The 22,289-nt window shown below is 35.7% G+C and overlaps 2 protein-coding genes across 10 annotated transcripts in view; one reads left to right on the top strand and one right to left on the bottom strand.

The window, feature by feature from the left end:
- LOC136037674 (methionine synthase reductase-like) overlaps positions 1–22,289 on the bottom strand; it is a gene marked incomplete at its 3' end in the record, with an annotated part of 463,030 nt that overhangs the window by 77,716 nt on the left and 363,025 nt on the right.
- Positions 1–22,289, top strand: part of LOC136037672 (myosin-6-like) — a 205,736-nt gene that overhangs the window by 3,498 nt on the left and 179,949 nt on the right. For 8 of the 9 annotated variants that reach the window (XR_010620011.1, XR_010620013.1, XR_010620012.1 and 5 more), the window contains exons 2-3: positions 5,723–5,826; positions 14,286–14,463. Coding sequence is in view for 5 of the 9 variants with exons in the window: in XM_065720407.1 (XP_065576479.1) it covers positions 5,756–5,826; positions 14,286–14,463 (249 nt within the window). In the remaining 4 variants the exon portion in view is untranslated. Of the gene's footprint in view, positions 1–5,722; positions 5,827–14,285; positions 14,464–19,692; positions 19,993–22,289 lie in introns of those variants that run through there. The other variant, XM_065720411.1, reaches the window with a different exon arrangement.

Below are 22,289 nucleotides of genomic sequence, written 5' to 3'. Positions count from 1 at the left end.
TTTCGTCAGTCTTGTCACAATAACTGAGTGTTATTCTTGTCCGCTGAAATGAGTATCACTCTTGTCTAACAAGACTGTCTACTCCGTGACTTGATAGTCAGTCTAGTTTTTCTGTAAGTTTTCTTGTCCTGTTCCTTATCCTGTGACAAGAATGAAAAAAATTCCTAAAGAAGTGACATGAGCTGAACAAGAGTGACAAGACTAGATGTAAAAAAAACAAGGCTTTAATAAGGTGGTAATGCAAAATTGATCATAAATCAATAGGTCAATTGAGATTATGATTTGACATATGTGAAAAATGATGTGTTCCTGACTGTATCAGCCTGCCTCTTTATGAAGGGTAGGCCATGAAACACAGTTAGGATGAGTTGCCGAATTATATCTCGAGATAGTGAAGACTATAAATCTTGGTAGAAAACCTGCTGGGGTTTGGTGTGTTATGAAAAAATTTGATTGATCGCCTCCATTCTGAACTTTTTGTCTGTGTATTTATTTGTCTAATTTGGAATATTGAACCACAATAAGATAGATAAAATAAGCATACCATTCAGTTCAACATTCAATGCTGCATCCAAATATAGTCATTTCTAGCAGAAATTTCTTTCAGAAATCTATAAAATTTATCACTAGCGGTATTATGTACTTCCTCTAGATTCTATAAATCAAGGTTTTTGGGGAGACAAAGCAAAAAAGTGCTGGTCTCTATGTTTTCGGTGGAGTGACCTAGACCCTAAATCCCTAGCTAGTTGGAAACTAAACCAGAACTATTTTTTTCAAATTCTGGAATCTGGTAATTCCAGATTTCTTGAACAATTGATTGCTTTAATATTCCAATAGAAGATTGAATTCTGAATCTAATGGTATGTTTATTTCTTAGCTATTTAATTTTCGTCGTATATCCGAAATATATCATTAGTTTCTCCACTTTAACTTTAAATATACAGGAACAAATATACAGCAAACTGCTTAACTCCCTGTTAAACAGCCAGTCCCAAGCCTGGAAGAAGGAGGAGGGTTGGTCGGAGGGCTAGTAACCCACCACCGTAAAACTGATTACTCAAGAAACAGCAATAGATAGCCTCGGATTGACTTCTTCTTTGATGATGACTAACGCACGCCCCCAGACAGGATTCTTGAAAACGACCGAGCGTTTTCGTATTGGATACTGGAATAATAGAGCAGTTAATCAAGAAACACAGCCAGGAAAACTCAACAGTGTTATGAGGACCCTTGATAAATTCCGTATTGACATTGCTGGACTCTCTGAGACCAGACTTACCGGTTTTAGTACTTTGAATAGTGAAACTTACCATATTTTGTATTCTGGACTTGAAACTAGAAAAGAGGCAGGTTTTGGAATGGCATTAAGTAGTCGGGCCAATAAATGCCTAGTGGACTGGGAACCTATTAACGAGCGAATCCTTCGTGCTCGCTTTGCCACTTCTCAGGCCAAATTGACAGTTATTGTTGTGTATGCCCCCACCAATGATACCGTTGATCAGACCAAGGATGATTTTTATCGCGTGTTGTCAAATGTTGTTGCTAAAGCGCATCGGCATGATATTGTGACTTTGTGTGGGAACTTTAACGCTAAAGTTGTAAGTGATGCCTCCTATGCCCCAGCTATCCTTGGTAGGCATGGACTGGGGGAAATCAATGATAATGGCGTACGTTTAATTGACTTTTGTGCGACTCATGAACTTATCGTCGGTGCATCATGGTTCCCTTATAAACAAATACATAAATATACTTGGAACTCGCCTGATGGTGTAACAAGAAATGAAATAGACCATATTTTAATTACCAAGCACAGGCGACGTTGTTTAGAGGATTTTAGGACCTTTCGAGGTTCCGACTGCTATTCCGACCATCAACTTGTTGCTGCTAAGTTTAAGCTGAAACTGAAAACTGTCATAAAGCCCCAGCGGTCATTAAAAAGGTTTAATGTAAGAAAGCTGCAGGACACTTATGTATTACAAAAGTATTCATGTACTTTGTCGAATAAATTTTCCATGCTAAGGGACGAGTTGTCAATTGATAATCAATGGGAAAAGATCGTCGAGTCCCTGAAAGAAGTGGCACAAGAAGTTGTGGGATATATTAGGAAGAAGAAAGAGCAGTGAATATCTGAAAGTACCTGGGATATCATTGATCAAAGGGCAGAAGCCAAAATTCTCGTAGATAGACATGACCATAATAGGACATGCACTAGAGAATAGCTTGATGATTTAAAAGCGCAGTATAAGCGTCTCAATAAACAAGTCAAAACACGGACAAGGAATGATAAGAGGGTGTCCCTCGAAACTATGGCTGATCAGGCTGAAGTAGCCACCAGGCGAGGAGATAGTCGTACTGTGTACGCTGTAACGAAGGAGCTTGCGGGTATTTCGAAGGCTTCTTCAACCCAAGTTGAAAACAAAGAAGGCATCTTATTAACCCAGACGGATTACATAACCCGATGTTGGATGGAACATTTCACCGAGGTACTAAATCAAGTGCCTCCCACGACTTTTTTAAATATCCTTGAAGAAACACTGTTTGATCTCGGAATATATTCCGGACCTCTCTTGCTGAGTGAAGTAAAAGATGCTCTAATGACTTTGAAAAACGGAAAGGCAGCCGGTAGCGATGGCATACCCCCAGAACTGTTGAAATGTGGTAAAAGTGCCCTAGCAGTGCCCATGTTTGAACTTTTGTCACGTATTTGGGAAGATGAAAAAGGGCCGAGTGAATGGTCAAAGTCAGTAATTATAAAACTCTTCAAAAAAGGACAAAAGACTAAATGTGATAACTGGAGAGGCATCGCTTTACAATCAGTAGGCAGCAAGGTTTTGTGCCAATTTATTCTCAGTAGAATTCAATATAAAGTGGAGAAAGTTCTGAGAGATGAACAATATGGATTCCGCCAAAACAGATCGTGTTGTGACCTAATATTTAGCCTGAGAATCCTGCTCGAAAAATCTAACGAATGGCAGGTTCAATTACTCGTAGTATTTATTGACTTTCTCAAGGCCTTTGACTCGATACACCGCGAGACCATGTGGAAAATCTTAATATATTACGGGATCCAAATTAAAATTGTAAATATAATTAAAGCGCTATACCTCGATATTAAGTGTGCAGTACAAACCAAGGGTGGCCTAACGGACTGGTTTACCGTTCAGTCGGGTGTAAGGCAGGGCTGCATTCTATCGCCACTGTTATTTTCCATAGTCATAGATTTTGTGCTTCTTGGATGTAGCTTCCGTGGGGGTCTAAAAATAAACCCACTAAGAACCCTCCATGATGGTGTTTTTGCGGACGACATTGCACTCTTTGCTCACGAATCAGAAGATATACAACACAATATAAATGAACTTGAGCGTGTGGCAAATGTTGTTGGACTCTCCATAAACGCTAACAAGACTAAATCAATGTCAAATGCAGTCATTCCTGACTTAACCGAGGGACTCTTGGTCAACAATGAGGAAATTGGAGCAGTGAGTGAGTTCAAATATCTTGGCAGCATTCTTACGCAAGATGCCAATCCTGAAAGAGAAATTTTGTGCCGAATAGAATTGGCTGGCTCTGCCTTCAATTGTCTCAGAAATGTTTGGAGAAATAGTAAATATTCCCAGAAGCTAAAACTCAGAATTTGTAATAGCAATGTCCTCTCCGTCCTTACACATGGTTGTGAAACTTGGAGTATGACTGCGCAACTAGGAAAACGACTAAGGGCATTCAATAATAACTGCCTAAGATATATTTTGAATAAACATTGGGCTGAGAGAATAAGAAATGATGAGATTTATACCATATCAAATCATACCCCCATCCTTGATACCATTAGAAAGCGAAGATGGATGTTTTGGAGGCACATGGTGCGAATGGGTTATGGAAGGCTACCTCATGACACATGGTGTTGGATACCCCCCGGCCTCTGCAAGTCAGGGAGACCCAAAATGACAGTTGGCAGGATGTTAGAGAAGGAGGCGAAGCTGGCGAGGTCTTCGATGGAGGAGCTTTGTCGAAGGCTCAGGACAGGTCTTCGTGGCGAACCACTGTTGCTGCCTTATGTGCCCTCAGGCGTGGGAGGACCTAAGTCTAAGTACGTAATACAGGAACAAGTGACTTACTAGGAAACTAAATCCTGTTTTGGCACTTTCCAATTAATAATTTTAATATAGCATCTCCTTTCATGGCATGGATGCTCTAATGCCACAATTAATGTGACATTTAGGTCAGTGCCAGATAAGTTAATAGGGGTTTTACGGAGAAATAAGTAGGCTGGGTCTGATTAAAAAGCAGTTCTTCAACATTTGGGTAGGGAGCTACAAGTGGAGACTCAGTTTATTTGAGTTTGTTCTAATTGTTAGGAATAAATGGGATAAGATGTCTCCCAGTACAAGAACTCAGAATTTGGTGCTGTACATTCCAATAGTAGATTCCAAAAATTTATTGTAGCTTCGCGCCAGAAAATACCACCTCAGGCATTCCTTCAGCTCTTCCGTCTGCAATTAAACAAAACAAAATGACATTTCCTAACCCTCATATAAAAAAAAGAGTTAAACTCTTTAAAGCGCAAGATTAATTTTTATTGCTATTTGTTTCTTCAAAAAAGATTTCTAAGAGAGGAAGAAAAGAAAACAAAAGCAAGTGATAAAGATTTTCTAAGTCATAAATTTTTTGCCGTTTCCCGGGATACTTTTTCCTTTTAAGATTATTTAATTCTTTTCGATTATTTTTTAGAGGCAAATTGAAATGAGAACATTAGAACCATATTATTACTCTATTCTTTTGATAGGTCCTGCAATAATCCAGCCCGTCACACCAAAAAATACTCTCTCAGGCTTATAATTAGTTCTTATGAATCCAAATAAATAAAAACAAAATGACATTTCATAGCTCTGACTCTTAGATAAATTAGATGCTTTGCAACACAATATTAATTTGTTAGTTTTTTAAGGGTGTTTGCTTCTCTAAAATGGGCTTGAAAGGCAAATATAAGGAATAAAATACATTTTAGTCATATGTTTCAAAAATTTTCGGAGTTTCGCGGCTGAAAGTGTCTGCCGAATGATCGGTATTAAATGAGAAACGTGCGGGCGCCATTGCAGAGTGACTGTGCATTTTGTTGGCATATTATAGGCTTTTCCGTACGTTATAGAACTCCACTCCCCCTTAAAAATCTACTAGTTACGCCACTAGTAGAAAAGGTAGCACTCCTGTAATAAACTATGTCTTTGAGTAGGCTCAGTGTAAGGTTCTTTGCAGGTTATTTAAGAAGATGTAGTAATTATATTGATTTTAAAAATAGATGTAAAATCTTAAGCCAAAAATTGATATCAAGAGGTTTTTCTGCAAATAAATTAACCTGGCAACTTAAAAAATTTAGTTTTCATTATAACGAACTTTCAAATAAATATCAAAAGAATTATCTGGAAATACTTAAAGAAGTTTTCAACTAATTTCGGAGGTTCGAGAAATGATGTTAAAGCGCCATTTATTTTGAATTGTGTTTCTAATAGAGCGGATTTTTTTTTTTTTAAATAGCCAAATGGTAAAGATAAATTTTATAATTGTTTAGTTCATTCAGGTTTTTTGCAATGTGTTAATATTTGTGATTTGGTAAAATTCATCATATTTAGTTTACCTATTGTTGCTAAAAAGAGGGATATATTAACAGGAATAAGCTTGTTTCTGTGTTACTTTGTTGTTTTACATTTCTGTTTTTTTTTCATAGGCATGTATTTTGGGGGTGATACCTGACACGGGGATGCCGTGGATATTCTGTGGTAGCCACAACATTTGGCTGGGTAGAGAATTTAATGTGGCGAAACCCTATGGGCAAGTGTATTCTCCTGATGAGCCCTTGTGTTGGGTTGTTGCCTCTGAATTATTTGTCTTTATTGTTTCTATTGTTTGGTAAATGACGACTTATACTTATTGACGACATGACTGCCTGTCCATGGATTATTCTTTATGGTTGATTGTGTATGGCTATGCTGTTTGACCTATGTGATTGTATGGATGAGTAGGGTTAAGGCCTCATTCAAGTGCTGGTCTATATTAGTCACTAATTTAGGAAAACAGTTTTCCTTTTCTCCTTCTGTCTCTTTTATTTATTTTTTTTTATTTTTTTTATTTTATTTTTTTTTTATCTTTCTGTGCTGTTGCATTGGTGATTTATCTTTTCATGATATATATATATATGTATATATATATATATATATATATATATATATATATATATATATATATATATATATATGTATACTACCCCAGTCTACTTATAAATATCTGCCCGCCCACGGAGGCCTTACTCGTATCCTTTAGTTTCTTGTACTTGTACTTGTACTTGTACTTGTACTGTTTTGTGTAGTGTTTGTTTTGTTTCTTTTATTGATACTCTGCTTTGATTTTTTTGTAGAAGCTCAAAAATAAATTATTAAACATATATATATATATGTATATATATATATATATATATATATATATATATATATATATATATATATATATATATATATATATATATATATATATATATATATATATATATATATATATATATATATATATATATATATATATCAACTGATTTTGCACTGATGTCAAAATAATTCCAAACAAGTTTTACCATACAACTGTTTAACCAAATAAATAGGCTGAAGTTAGTAGTAATCAAAATGTGGGAGAGTCAAATATAGCATAGTACATGGCAAATCATGCTGGTATTCAGCATGTTCAGTATATGTTGAAACCTCGGTTGATTTGACAGTTGTTTTTTTTTTTTGAAGGATGTCTGAGAGTTTTTTCTGTTAGAAAGCCGCTTGGTTGAGGGATTTTTTTTTTTTGCTTATTAGAGTGCTTTTTGGATTGAGAGCAATTATTTTGCTGAGTACTAGAGAAGTACAAGCTTAAAAATAAGTAGTTGAAGAAAAAATGTGATATGGGTCATTTTTATGGTGGTTGATGCACATCTGATCCACAAAAAAAGGTTATTTCTTCTATAGAGTTTTTCCGAAATCCCTCTCTTTTACTAATGGCTTCATTACTCTAAAAAAAAATACTAAGGTGATGATTATAGGTCAGTTACATTAATAGAACTAGACTCTGGTCAGTTGTGACTGACAGCTGTCCCAGCTGGAACCTCCCAGATTTTCTGTTCAGAGCTAATTAGTGCAATGTTTTTTAAAGAAGGTTTCTATAAAGCTGAAATACATCGGTGCATGAAGTGTTGTGTTTCAGATTTTCCTTGCCACATTTGGGATAGCACCAGTGGTTTGTTCAAAGTGACGTTTCCTTACGATGTTTCAGAAAATTCACATTTAGCTCTTCCGATTTCAAATATCTAGTTAATGAGGGGCTGTACGTGTATCTCCAATTTGAATCACTGAAAGCCATCAAGGACTCTGATTATTACGTATTAGAATACGATGAAACGACAAATATTTCCATCCGTAAAGAGCTTCACATATGCATAAGGTACTTTTCTCGTCAGCAAGACAAGGTTGTTAGCAGACATCTGGAAACCTCTTTAAGTGGAAAAGCAACAATTGAAAAGTTGAAAGAGGGTTTACTTAAGGCGGTGAATAAGGCTGGTCTTCAGCTGCAACATTTGAGCACTTTAACAGAAGAAATTCAAGTTGATAGATTAACTGAAAAACCAAGATGCAGGAAAGGGTCTCTTGGACATGGGCACAAGCAACCTGCTGGTAGTGAATAACGTATATGACAAAGGCCTGCAGGTTCTCGTTGATCATATTGCAGGTAGAGTCATTCAAGAGTATTACTTTGTCCACGAATGGCCCTTAAGATGCAGATTTTTTGAGTCAGGTCAAAAAGATGAGTCGGTACCCAAGCACAAGCTTATGAAGCGCGTTCCAAAATATGGCTAATCCTCGTATAAGCGGCAGAAAGACTGAATTCCTTGCGAACCTATTTTCTTGATTTTGACACAAGGGAAGATCATCCTTAGTAAGTAGCGCTCAGTATAAAAAGATAGTCTCTTCGGTCAAGTCGGAGCTGGTAGTCGCTAAGCTGCACTTTGTTGTCTTTAGTGCTACCCCATATCAAGATATTTGTTCCTATTTTGAGCCAGACTAGCATCTAGCTCATACTTTAGATTTGAAGCTGCGGGACTTTGTTGCCTGCGTTCTCTCCCATGTGTTGAACTCACAGCAGCACCAAGCCACCTGAGGCCAACCCAGCTACGCGCACTCTTCCTTCATCCTAATCTATTCAAATCCTACATTTTACAGCCTCCAAAGTCCCATGAAGTTCCCATTCCCTTTAAATCTTTGTTTACACCATCCTCCTACCCTGACCGCATACGAAATGCTTTCTGTTTAGCCGTAGACGGTTGGCCGAAAATAACAATCTTGGGTTATCCGTCATCCTTCATCCGCAAAAGTGCCCAAACAATCCCAACGTTTCGTTCATTATAACCCTAGAAAGCGAGAATGAACAAAACTTTTCGCATACCCTTCTGTTTGAAATACGGTCAGTCATCGGGCTACACGGAAAATTCCTTGGGCAATTTCTCTAGGAAACATCTAGCAAATAGTCTTTTGTTTTTTGGATCGCCCAGGCTTCAGAACCATATTAATCACTGTCACCACTGTAGCTTTCAATATTGTAGTCTTGGTTCATAGACTATTTTTCCTATTTTCCCAGCTTTTTTCAACTTTGAAAAAAAACACCCTGAGCCTTCGCTTTTCTACTTTAAATGTCTTTACTGTTCCTACCGTCTTCACGTATCCTAACCCTAGCAACTTAGTATTCTCATATTAATTTTCGACCTATACTAACAACCCGATATTCTTAAAACCTCTAATAGTTCATTCAATTTACTCACTCTTTCATCCAGGATTCTTAAGTCATCAGCATCATTGTAAGTCTAGGGAAGTATTTCTTCCTCATTTTATTCCCTATTCTCCCTTGAACTTAACTGTTTTCCATAGGTTGCCAAAAGTTATGCATTGTTTCCATTCTTATGAGGTTAAATATAAAGCAGGATTTCGTCAAGACTGGGAATTTCTAGTAGGTAAGCTTATCAGTCTTTGGGGCTACATGGTTAGCCTTCCTGATTAGGCATCCCTTAGGCACCAGGCGCGTTCTAAGGTGATGGATAGGGGAAAGTCTTGTAGATATAATACCTCAGTAATACTCAGTAATACCTCAGAGTACCTCAATATTTAAAATAAAGAGGTGTGAACATGGAGGAATCCAGCCGTTGGGGGTTCATAAATTAAACTGAGGCACCCATGCACGGAGGATATAAATTAGTGCACAGGAGGAAGGAGAACCCTGAGATGTAAATCCCAGGGCCCACTGGCGTGTGGACATGTCCCGGCAGACGCCAAGCCTCCTCTCATCATTGAGAATAACTGTGAATGGTGGATGAGGTAGTAAATAAGTCAACGACCCCTGTTCGAGATAGAGAGGAACGGCCAGCCGAAATCTTGAAATCTATCTGAGTATCTTTTCTTCCCAGATATTGCTCTCAAACAATATAATGATTAATACAAGAAAACTTACAAAACCCAATGTTGCCGCGTCGGGGGTTTTACCCGAAGACCGTGCAATACCATCTACCGCGTCCGGGGTAATCGACCAACCAGATACCGCGTCCAGGATAGTTGATAATGTGACGAACGACTCCGCTGGGAAGATTACTGATGACCTGACGACTGGCTGTGCCGCAACTGCAATTTCCAACATAACAAATCCTGAATCGGATATTCTGCCCCTTTTTACCCCTAAGACAACATTGGCAATAGGAATTCGAGCTGAAAGGACCTGGCTAAGGAAGAAAAGAAGGATCTACTTGTAAGGGAAATCAACAGGTAAGATAAGATAAGATTTATTTGCAAAAGACTTTCATAAGCTCTATAGACCCGAATTCGCTTTATATGTCACTAAAAGCTAAAAAAAAAATCAAATAGTACATTAAGTCAAACAGATAAAATTAAAAGGAATTAAAAAAGCGAAATCATCAAATATAAAGGGCAAATTAGTAAATTTAAAAATTAAATTAAAACATTGCAGTACATAAAAAAAGAATAAAAACGGCAATAGAGGAAAAGGGGAATTTGGCAATTACATAATCACGAATTATTATTAAGGTGTTCCAGAATAAAGGGTATAAAACTTTTGCGAAACCTTTCTGTAACAGCATGGATCGGAGAGTAAGTTGGGATTGCTAAGGAGGCTGACCGGGGGAGTTGGAGTCTAATGGGATTGTGAAAATCAGGGAGTAAGTCCTCAGTATGGGGATTGGAAATGACTGATTTAGCGAAAAGCAGGCACATGTTTTCCCCTCCTTTCTTTTAAGGTGGTAATAAGCGCAGCTTTAAGGAGGAAGAAGTATAGAATTTTGCCTTCTTTGTAATTCATTGGTCTGCCAGAAACCCATCTTCCAGTAACTGGTGTTGAATGATTGGAGACACAACACTCCAGTCTCCGAACTTTCCGTTGCTATCTGGCTGAAAGGTTCGACTACGAACCTAAGTATCATCCATGTTTATTCGCCAGATTCTTCCTGTAGTGATAAAGAGGTAGAGTAATTTTACAGCCAACTCCAAAGCCTCACGGACTCCATTCCAAAATTCTCATCATTGGAGACTTTAATGCAGTAGAGAGTGGAAATTCCGACGGTAATAAAGATGTCACGGGAAATTTTGGTCTTGGTATTAGAAAAAGAAGAGGTGAGTACCTTCTGGAATACTCGAATACTTCTGGAATAGTGGCACTTGTCCTGAAACGTCCAAAAACTTGCTTGCTAGACACAGCCGGTCTTGCAGGAGGAGACTTTGACAACGATTGCATGTTTCCGCCTCTGTCTGAAGTCGGCAACAAAACTCCAGAAAAAAGCTCCAAGATTCCGTACTGAGCTTCTGAAAGACTGGTCAAATCACAACCTTTACCGGATGAATCTTGATTTGACTTTCGAAACCCTATTAGAAAATTCTTCAGTGAATCCTAGGAAATGAATTTAGACACCCTAGTCGAGAAGAGGACCAAGATCTTCATACAGACTGTCGAGACAGTCCTTGGAAGAACTAATGGCTCTAAAACTTATGGATCACTGAAAAGATCATTCAACTGTTTAAAGAGGTAAGATCCAGAAAACAGAGACATTTTTAAGGATTTTAAGCGACAAAAAGAAAAAATGATCAAACACGTTATAACTGCGTACATTCATTATAAATGTAACCAATGCAATATGGAATTCTGAAAAGGTAATACCCCTGCCACGTACAAAAGAAGTCGAGAGCTATTTACGTGAAAAACTACACTTATAAATGTAACCCTGGATAAGAACGGGACTCCCATTAATGACACTGCAAGAATAAGAGAGAGGTGGAAATAACATCCCCCTATTGGAACCAAGCCCACCACTACTCATAAGCGAGGTTGAAGCTGCCTAGAAGTCACCCAAATCAAATAAATCATCTGTACCAGATAGATTGCAAGCAGAATTCCTGAAAATCGACCCAGAAGTCGTAACAGACCTTTACCACGGAATTGCTACAGCTGCTGGACACAAGAAATATTTCCCGAAAACGTTCTGTTCCGCTACCATAATTCCTCTCCATGAGAATGGGTCCAAATCCGAATGTCACAATTACCAACCATTTAGCCTGACAAGCCAACCTGTCAAAGTTATGACCAAGATACTACTAGACAGAATAAAAGCATAAACTAGCACATAATCCCTTAGTAGCAGGCAGGTTTTCGAGTAAACCACTTAACGATTGACCAGATTTTGTCATCCGTCAAGGGATGGAAAAATACCTTGAATACTCTTAATTGACTCCAAACAAGCTTTAGTCTTAATTTGGAGCGAAGGACTTTTGCATATATTACTGCATTACGGCATCCAGTCAAATATCGTATTACTCATTTATAGCATGTGTGAGTGGTTCAGAAGCCAAATACAAACATTTGACAAAATGGCAGAAGAATTCCAAACTTCTGTTGGTATTTTGCATGAGTGTATCCTCTTTCCTCACATGGTTAATTGCTTCTACCACCGAAAAATGCCGCATGTTGAAGCAACCAATGGGGCAATAACAGAAGGGGTCGTAATCGAAAGGCACCCTCTTGGTCACCCTTCTAAGTGCTGGAAGGAGAACTTCTTCAACTGCTACCTCCCTGTTCTTCTCAGAATGGCACAAAACATAGAGCAATATAGGTTACAAATCCATTTGCTCTTGAGTAGAGAGGCCCTGAGACGACCAATAAGGCCAGATGGGACTTCAGTCAAGTAAGTGAAGATGTAAGTAATCTAACATTAATCCAATTTTACATTGTCTTTTTTCTGTAAAAAATTCTGTAAAAAAATACAATATGAGGAAAAAGCACATGGAAACTTATTTTGAAAGCACTAGGAACATCACTGCGACTTTAGAGGGTCCGGAACTTGTTATTTTACTGTACCAACGCCATCTAAAAATTTCATGTATCCATGTTTGTCTATTGGACGATTTTGAGAAGATCATTACAGACTAATGACCTCTTAATGATCACAAAAATGCTACAAGAATGCTACCAGTATGTTCAAAGTGCCATGACCCTTTTTCGTTTTTTACCACAAATTTAAATAAAACACTTTTGAGTAATTGCACGAGGCTTTCCAATAGATCCCCTAGAGGCTTTTCTGTAATTTATGGAGGTTCCTCCTCCTGAAATTCTCCTGTTTATACAGTTTGGCTAAGGACGTAAATTTCAAATAATCTGGATTTTCAAACCCAATAGTCAAAGCCCAAAACTATTTAGTGGCTTTTTGCAAAAAAACTATCTAATATTCCTTTTTAATATGAGATATTGAAATGAAAAAAACGTGAACGAAAGAACGTGAGCTTGAATGAACGTGACTATGAGAACGTCTGAGAGAACGTTGATTTACCAACCTGAAACTTAATCTTTGTTTTTCAGCTTTGCTCAGTAAAACTTGTAAATCTTGTTTTCCAGGATTTCAAATGCAGTATTTAGGGAGTGGGAGAGAGCAAGATGGTCCTTACTTTTGACCAATGTGTGGAAGTATGAATGAGAGTGTAGGTCATGTGATGTATGAGTTTGAAGAACTGAGGGAGTTGGGAGATGAAAAATATGGAAAATGTTTGATGAGAGTTGGCTTGTGAAATTAATGAGATATGATTGTTTTGCAAGCATTACAAATTTAAGACAATTTCTCAGGCTGGCAATGGATCAGAGAAGTAGATTTTTGTGATTTATGTTTATCTTCTTTTTATGATTTATGTTTCTCTTTGTGTTATGTGATGGTTATGTTATGTTTATTTATTAACAGTTACTTAAAAATAAATTTCCTTTTTATTATATTATTACCATTTTCCTAGTGCTTTTAGTGCAAAAAATCATTGCAAAATTTTTTGCAAAAATTTAGTGTTTATACTAAGTTCAGTCACAATGGAAAACGATCTTCCTGCCTCCCAAAAAAGTTAATTGGAGGAGAAAACGCTGCTTTTAATCCTTTTTTGTTTTTTAGCAATAAAGAAGCCCAGCTGACTGTTTTTTTTCCTGTTTCTTAAAGCACACATCCAAACATTCTTTAGTTTGTCAGGGATTTCTACTGCAGACGCTGTTTCGGTTTCAGAAATTCTTTCCGCATAGATTTTGAACAAATCGAACGTCTTTTTCGTGACAATTGTACAGAATCATGGACCATTTACCATTGTATTTTACTAGCCACCTCTACTTAGAGGGTATTTACTTCTCTTGGAAATACTTTTGCTCCCATCATTTTTAGTTCTACGTTAACACTCAAGGACAATAAATCACAGGAAATTCCCAATTCTATTACTATTAAGGACCTGAAGTTTAACACTCATATTATAGATATTGTTAAACAAAACAATGCACTTCCCTTTTCTTTAAAATTTGAATAAATCAAATTCTGTAGGATGTATTCTTTCGATTTATACGCGTCCTTTATTATTGGAATACGCCTGTATAATGTAGGGTCTTTTGAAAAGAATTAGAAGCTAAACCTTCAACATTTGTTTAATTTTGTTTTACATATTATGAAGTAAGAATTATTTCGTTATCACGTCTCCTTCTCAATATGCAAACTCTTGGCTAATACCATTTACTGTAAAATAGTGCCAATTCCAAAAAACAGAGAAATACCTAGTCATAGAAGAAATAAAAGAAGAAATAAAAAGATATAGAAAAAGAAAATTGAAATTAAATTGATTTCAAAGTGATTACTTATAGCCTTTGGTTTTTGATTATGTTTCGTCTAGTGCTATTTCTTTTCATGTGGATTTTATTTACAGTTGTAATTTCACTCCAACCAGAAATATGCAAGAGGATATAAGCCAGCGAAATCTGACAATTGTTTTAGATTCATTAGAGAAAAAGTTTGGAGATGTTTGTGGAAGGCTTGAAGCAGGATTTGCCAAATTCGCCTGCTCGGATTCACCACCACAATGGTTTTTGCAATACATAGAAGCAGTAAGTCATCAATCTATCGTTTTCTCTATCCCCACTTAAGTCGTTAACTTTCGTAATTATTTTCGAGAATGATTTTTAAAGATTCATTTAAAACTAAATTTATTTTGATTATTTTGATTATAAGTCATAAAATTATTTATTTAAAGAGTAATAGGATAACAGTCCTTTGTTAGCTAAAAAATTTCTCAGCCTGACTGTTTGGGAATGCGTCATTTATGAGTGTTTAGTCAAGGGTATCACGAGGGTTTATTTGAGGGCCGCTAATCATTTCCATTTTTCTCATGTAGAAACTTTTACAATAAGAAATGGATTGACTATTTCTTGTGAAGACACAGAATTGTTCTTGGATATACAGGGTAATATATTATAATATCATGTTGAAAAAAAGACTAAAAAGACTAAATCAGACAAGTTGCAACAGCTGCTGCAAAAGATGTAATATCTTAAAGAGCAATTATTGGGGTCGTTATATGGATGACGTAATTTCACTTTGGAATTATGGGGAAGCTGAACTTCGGGCCTCTTAGATCATCTTTACTCTTATGACCGAAATTTGCAGTTCACCCTAGAAGTTGAAATTGAAAATAAACTACCGTTTCTACATGTATTAATTATTCGTAATGCTGATAAACTGGATTTTTCTATATATCGAAAGCCAAAGAAAAAAAACAATACATATCTTCACTTTAATTCAAATCACCCCCCACAATTTAAAAAAGCAGTTATAACTTCCCTCATTGATCGTGCCCTGAATATTTGCTCCAATTCATATATAAATGCAGAAATAAACTTTATCAGAGATATTCTTTTTGGCAATGCATACCCCATTCCTGTTGTCAATAAAATAATTCACCGTAGAATAAAAAGACATTCTTGTAAAATCGAAGAAGATACTTCACAATGGGAGGCTACTGATAAGCCCTCAAATATTGTCTATCTTCCGTATATCCAAAAGATCACAACAAAATTAAAAAATATTTGCACAAAAAATAATCTCTACGTAGTTTTTACTAATAATTTTAAAATCATCAATTTCTTAAATTCGGGTAAAGATAAGACCCTAGTTACTCGCCAAAGAGGGGTCTATCAAATACCATGAGATTGCGGAAAATACTATGTCGGCAGGACCCATCAGAATCTAGACAAACGGTTACAGCAGAATAAAAATGACATAGACAAGGCCTTAATTTCAAATAGTTCCAACAATTCCTTTAATTCTGCTTTAGGTTGGTATATATTTAATAATCCGTCCCACATGATACTTTTTGATAACTCTTCACTAATCAGTAATGATTTGGAAATAAAACAGGTGGTTCGAGAATCAATCGAAATTAATCTCAAAATAATTAATAATAATTCTTTGAAGAGGGACTTAGGGAAATACTCACTCAATTTCTTATACTCAAATTTAATTAAAAATGATCTTACAAAATATTTTACTAAACTGATTTATATTAGTACTGAACCAACTACAAAAAGGCCTTTGAGACAGGCTGCTAAACAAGCAGGATTAGCTTTAAGAAATTGTATCTAATCATTTTGTTCTCTTTAGTTTGAATGAGCTTATATTCTCATTTCATTCTTTTCGCCAGTCCTGGTTGAACTTCGTTGAAGTAAGGATGCTAGGGCTATTTTCAAAAAAAGTTTTAAAAAGTGTTTTTTTTTTATTATTTAGTTTTAATGCTCACAATTTGATGTAAGTTCATTTATATATCATGAAAAGAGAAATCACCAATGCAACAGCACAAACACAAAAAAAAGAGAGACACAAGGAGAAAAGGAAGACTGTTTTCCTAAATTAGTGATTAATATAGACCCGCACTTGAATGAGGCCTTAACCCTACTCATCCATACAATCACATAAGTCAAACAGCATAGCCACACACAATCAACCATAAAGAATAATCCATGGACAGGCAGTCATGTCGTCAATAAGTATAAGTCGTCATTTAACAAACAATAGAAAAAATAATATAGACAAATAATTCAGAGGCAACACCCAACATAAGGGCTCATCAGGAGAATACACTGGCCTATATAGGGTTTCTCAACTCTAAATTCTCTACCCAGCACAGTTATGTGGCTACCAAAGAATATCCATGGCATCCCCGCGTCAGGTATCACCTCCAAAATACATGCCTATGAAAGAAAAAAAAACAGCAAATGTAAAACAACCAAGTAAAACCAAAATAGTAATTCTAGAAAACCCTGAACCCTTTTCATTGAATTTCCCTTCTCCCATGAAATGTTCCTTTAAGGAAAGATCCTCCCACATAGCTCCCTTCCCTCAACTCCACCCCCAAACCAAATAAAAATCCCCCTAAAAACGTCGGTACACTTCCAAATAATCATTACTGTATGTAAACACTGGTCAAAGTTTGTAACTTGCAGCCCCTCTTCCAGGGACTGTGAGGGAGTAAGTCATCCCCAAACACATAGTTATTACAGTTTTTTACTATTTGGAACAAAATGGCTATCTCAAAATTTTGATCCGTTGACTTTGGGGAAAGAATGAGCGTGGGAGGGGCCTAGGTGCCCTCCAAGTTTTTGGTCACTTAAAAAGGGCACTAGAACTTTTCATTTTCGTTAGAATGAGCCGTCTTGTAACACTCAAGGACCACTAGGTCGATACGATGACCCGTGGGGAAAAGAAAGAAAAAAAAAACGAAAAACAAACAAATAAACACGCACCCGTGATCTGTTTTCTGGCAAAAAATACGAAATTCCATATTTTTGTAGATTGGACCTTTAAATTTTTTTATAGGGTTTTCTGATACGCAGAATGCAATGGTGTGATTTTCCTTAATATACTATGCTTTTAGTGGGTGTTTCCTCCTATTTTCCAAAATAAGGCAAATTTTCTCAGGCTCGTAACTTTTCATGACAAAGATTAAATTTGAGGAAATTTATATATTTAAAGTCAGATTAAGAATCCAATTCTTTTGATATATTTTTTAGCATCGAGGTTCCGTTTTTTAGAGTTTTGTTTACTATTGAGCCGGGTCGCTCCTTACTACAGTTCGTTACCACAAACTCTTGAATATGAAAAAGTGTTTTGTAATAAACTAAAGATATTTCAACATATTACTAAATGTTACAGCTAAATTATTACTAAATGTTATGCTACTATTACCAGATAATCAAAAATTCCTAGTGCTATAAATTTAGGGATAAAAAATAACTGTAAAAACAAATTTTTGTCAATTTAAAAAAATAAGCTTGGAACCCTTCAAAAATGTTAAACGAAAGTCTTTGCAAAATGCACCTTAAGGATAATGATATTCAAAACGCTGAGGTGTCTATTTCATTAGACACCTCAGATGGTAGCTCTAGCTCGAAACCGGGAATATCAATGCTAGCTGCAGATTTTAAGCAAATGCTTGAAATCGTAAAAAAATCGTAATAAATTAGACAACTCATGCAATCAATTAGGTACTCTTACTACAAGAGTCGATAATCTGGATAAAGAACATTCGGTTCTTAAAAGTAAGATGGTTAATAGTGAATCAAAAATTGGAAAAACTGCCTTACTTTGCAATTAAAAATTTGTACCGATGATATAATAAAATTAAAAAGAAAAAAATGAAGATTCAATGTGTCAGATTGTGAAATTGAAAGCCGCTAAGTACGAAAATAATATGATCATATGGAATGCAGTCTGTGAGGATATTGATAACGCTAAAGCTTTATTCACAGAAGTTGTTCGCCATGGATTAGAATTGTCTGAAGTAAATTTTACAATCTCGCAATATGACAGAAATCGTAAATTCTTAAAGGTGACACTAAATAAAAAAGACAACAAGTTTTCTATTATAAAAATTGCTAGCAAGCTGAAGGACAAGACATTTCACGGAAATAAAGGCAACTTGTTTATTTGTAATGATCTGCCAGCCGAAATTCGTAAAATATGTAAGCTGATTTTAGTGAAACTGGATAAATTGTAGAAGATTCCTAGATATGAGGCTTGGATATCAAAGGGGATTCAAACAAACTAAATATTCATTTAGTGATAGCATACCAGAGGTTGATGACTTTCCGAACGCCCAAGGACATGTAAATCTTAGTTTTTCAAGTGATGTTTCAGTGAAATGAAATCATGTCGTCTAACAGTAAAGCGCCCTGTTAGTATGTTTTAAAATATACAAGTAGGAAGCGTTTAATAATGTTTTATCTCGTATTTATTTGTATTTTAGTTATCTTCTCACTAATTTTGGTTGCTCTATATATTTATTACGATTCTTTCTCTTTAGTTATCTATTTTTTTTATTTTTTTAACTGCTTGTTCGGAAGCACAAAGGGGTCCTTATGAATAGCGGTAGAATACTGAAAGAATTTGTCTTAGAATGAAGACATTTCTCTTTTCTTTTCTTAGTGGTTTCCGTGTGAGTTACCTTTTATTTCTTTTTGTTGGGCGCATGGGTCGTGGTGTGGTTATTCTGGACATGGTGGTAATATTTGATAATGGATAGAGATAGTGATGGAATTCCATCATCAAGGTTAAAAGAATTTGAGCGAGATTCTCTTTTGTTTTAATCAGTTTTCCTAAATATTTTAGCTAGTGATAATGAGGATAATAGAAGCATATTAGATATACCAAAAAATCAATATTTATTTATGAATGGATTGGCAAAGAAAAATTCTAGAACAAAGAGGATATTGTTTTGGAATTGCCGGGGCTGGAGGACTGCAAGGGATACAATTGATGCTTTTGTATCGACATCATATACGGACATATTTGGTTTATGCGAAACTTTTTTAGATGAGTTTTCAATTGAAAGTATTCATGTTGATGATTATCCATTGTTTCATGTTAGGCCTTGGTGTTTTAAATAAAAGTTGCATACCAGCCCCTGCAAGATTAGACTTTTTGCCGATGAATATTGAAATGTTATTTGAATCTTGCGTTGTTGAATGGTTTTTTTCCAAATAATGAGAAGATTCTTATCGCAGTTATTTACCGTAGTCTGTCAGCTAGTCAGATGGAGTTTAGGAATTGTTTTGAAAAATTCATGGATAAATTGGCTCGTCTTAATACGTCTTATCCAGTTACGGGAGATTTTATTATTGACTTATTGAACCTTGTTTCTGATGATCAGAATAGACCGGATAGTAACACTTTGAAGTTTTTAGAATGTCCTCTATCTCATCAATTATATTCTATGTGTCTTGTACCATCCAGAATAACTGACACGTCATATTCACTAATTGATATTACTTTTTCATCTGAAGGTGCTGTTAGTACATATGTCATTCCTGATGATTCATCTGATCACTGCATACTTATGGTTGATTTTTGGCGATATTTCCCGCATAATAAAAAGAAGTCAACAAAGCGAAGAGACTTTGGGGAATTTATTTTTTTTTTAATTAAAAGAAGCACTCGGTGATGTAGGATGGAAATCAGTAATTGATGGAATGAATCAAGTTCAATACTTAGATAACTTTTATAATATAGTGACTGAGAAGTTTGATAAATTTTACCCGTATAGAAATCTGAAAGGAAAGAGGCATACACCAAGAAAACCATGGGTAAATGTATCGCTTTTTAGCTCTATTAATGAAAAAAACGCTTATATAAAATTAAAATGAAGTATCCTATTGAAGTAAAAATAATACGTTTTAAAAACTATAAGAATCTGTTAGTAAGAATTCTTAGAGAAAATGAAAGAGTGTATTATTAAAATTCATTTAAAAATCCTGATTGTCCTCGAAAAATTTGGAATTTAATTAAGGAGAAAATTGGAAAAAAAAGGTTATCAAATTGTGAGGTATTAATTTATACAAATGGTGCAGAAATTACAGAACCGCAAGATGCTGCTAATATGTTTAGTGATTATTTTGCTGGTGTTGGTCAAGCGATTGTTTCAGTAGGAATAGATTTTCCCCCTTACAGGTTGCACAAAGAATATTTATCCCCCCCCCCAATAAATATACGAGCATATTTCTGGTCCCTGTTAATTTTGCTGAATTCTATAAGATTATTAAAAATATAAAAATGGTAATTCAGTGGGACATTGTGAATTATCAACAAATTTGTTAAAGAGTATTGCCGGAGTTGTTTTTGAACCACTTTTCCACATTTTCAATTTGAGTATCAATTCAGGTATATTTCCTAGTAGATGGAAAATCGACAGAGTAAATCCGTTGCATAAACAAGGCGATAAATCTGATGTAAGTAAGTATCGTCCAGTTGCAACTTTATCGCCATTATCTAAACTGTTGGAAAAAAATTTTAAAGAAAGGATTTCTAGCTATTTAGATAAAGTAAATTTCTTTACCAAATATCAATTAGGATCTAGGGCAAACCGTTCGACAGAACAAGCACTTGCAGCTCTTTTATTAGAGATAAATGATTGTTTAGATGATAATTTCTATGTGGCTACTGTTTTCTATGATATAAAAAAGCATTTAACACTTTAAACCATGAAATTCCTCTAACAAAATGATAAATTCCGGCATAAGAGGGAAAGGATTTCAAATTATTAAATCATACCTATACGGACGCAAAATCACACTAAATGTCGGTAGAAAAATCACTAATTTAAAAAGTCTTATTGATATTGGTGTCCCCAAGGCTCAGTATTAGGGCAACTTTTATTTTTGATCTATATTAATGATCTTCCCCGAGGTTTGCATGCGAATATTTGCCATGCTATTCTTTGCAGATAATAAAGCTATAACAGTTAAAAGTAGGGATTCATCGACTTTGACTGAAAATCTGACTATATGTATTACCTCAGTTAATCGATGGTTTGTTTCTAAAAATCTAGTACCGAATTTTAAGAAAAGTAATTTTATGGTTTTTGGTCGTTCAAAACGTTCCACTCGAGAGATTTCTCGTGAGGAACTACGGAATGGCGATCAGAAATTTTTAGGGTCCAATCATATCATTATTTAGGTGTATTTCTTGATCCCTTTTTGTCATTTCATAATCATATTGAGTATTTAAGATTAAAACTTGCTCAAAATATTGGGTCGATGTACCGTGTGAAGAATATTTTTCCTTTGTATAGAATATAGCCGGTTCATACAAGTTAAAAATGCCTCATTTTTACTAATTTTTCTAATTAAACATCATTCCAGTCCCCCTCCCCCAGATGGTCGAATCGGGAGAACGACTATTTATAAGCTGATCTTGTCTGGTCCTTACTACGCCTGCCAACTTTCAGCGATCGCTATATTGATCACGTATCTGGTTTCGGATCTTCTTCATATAAAAATTGGGATGATCCTGGATTCAAACCTGAGACTTCTCGCACTCTAATAGAAAATCATACCCCTAGACTAGCAATCCACACTTGAAAAGAATAAACATTGGTTTTATCGGCAAATGAAGTTCTTCTCAACTATCTCGTTTGCTCGTTTCCACCAACCCCCCCCCCCACAGTTGGATGAATCGAGGAAGAGAATGTTTCTGATTTAATCAAGTCTAAAAACTTTCGGGAAGTGCCCGAATTAGCGAAACTGGAACCGACAAACAGACAGACAGACCGACGGACAGAAATTGCGATCGCTACATGTCACTGGGTAAATACCTTTTCCATACAAACATGTCTTCTTGAACTTTGAAAGAAGTTGAAAATGACTTAGAAAATTCGTTTGTTCTCTAGCAATTTCGCAGCACAGAAGCATTGTAGCATCTCATGGGTGTTGATATGGGTGATTAACTAAATTTTTCGTAGTTAGAGCTTTGTTTCCTCCAGTTTATTATGGTATGCAATAATGGGTTGCCACTTTCCTTGACGCATACCCTGTAAGTCCCCAAAAAAGAAGATTATTGATTCCCAATTCAAAGCTTCTTCCATCCAAAGCTTGCAAATTCTGAC

This window comes from Artemia franciscana, chromosome 17, assembly GCF_032884065.1.
Source record: "Artemia franciscana chromosome 17, ASM3288406v1, whole genome shotgun sequence".
Taxonomy (NCBI): Eukaryota; Metazoa; Arthropoda; class Branchiopoda; order Anostraca; family Artemiidae; genus Artemia; species Artemia franciscana.
Note: the sequence above shows the minus strand (reverse complement) of the source record. Positions and strands in the feature narration are given on the sequence as shown.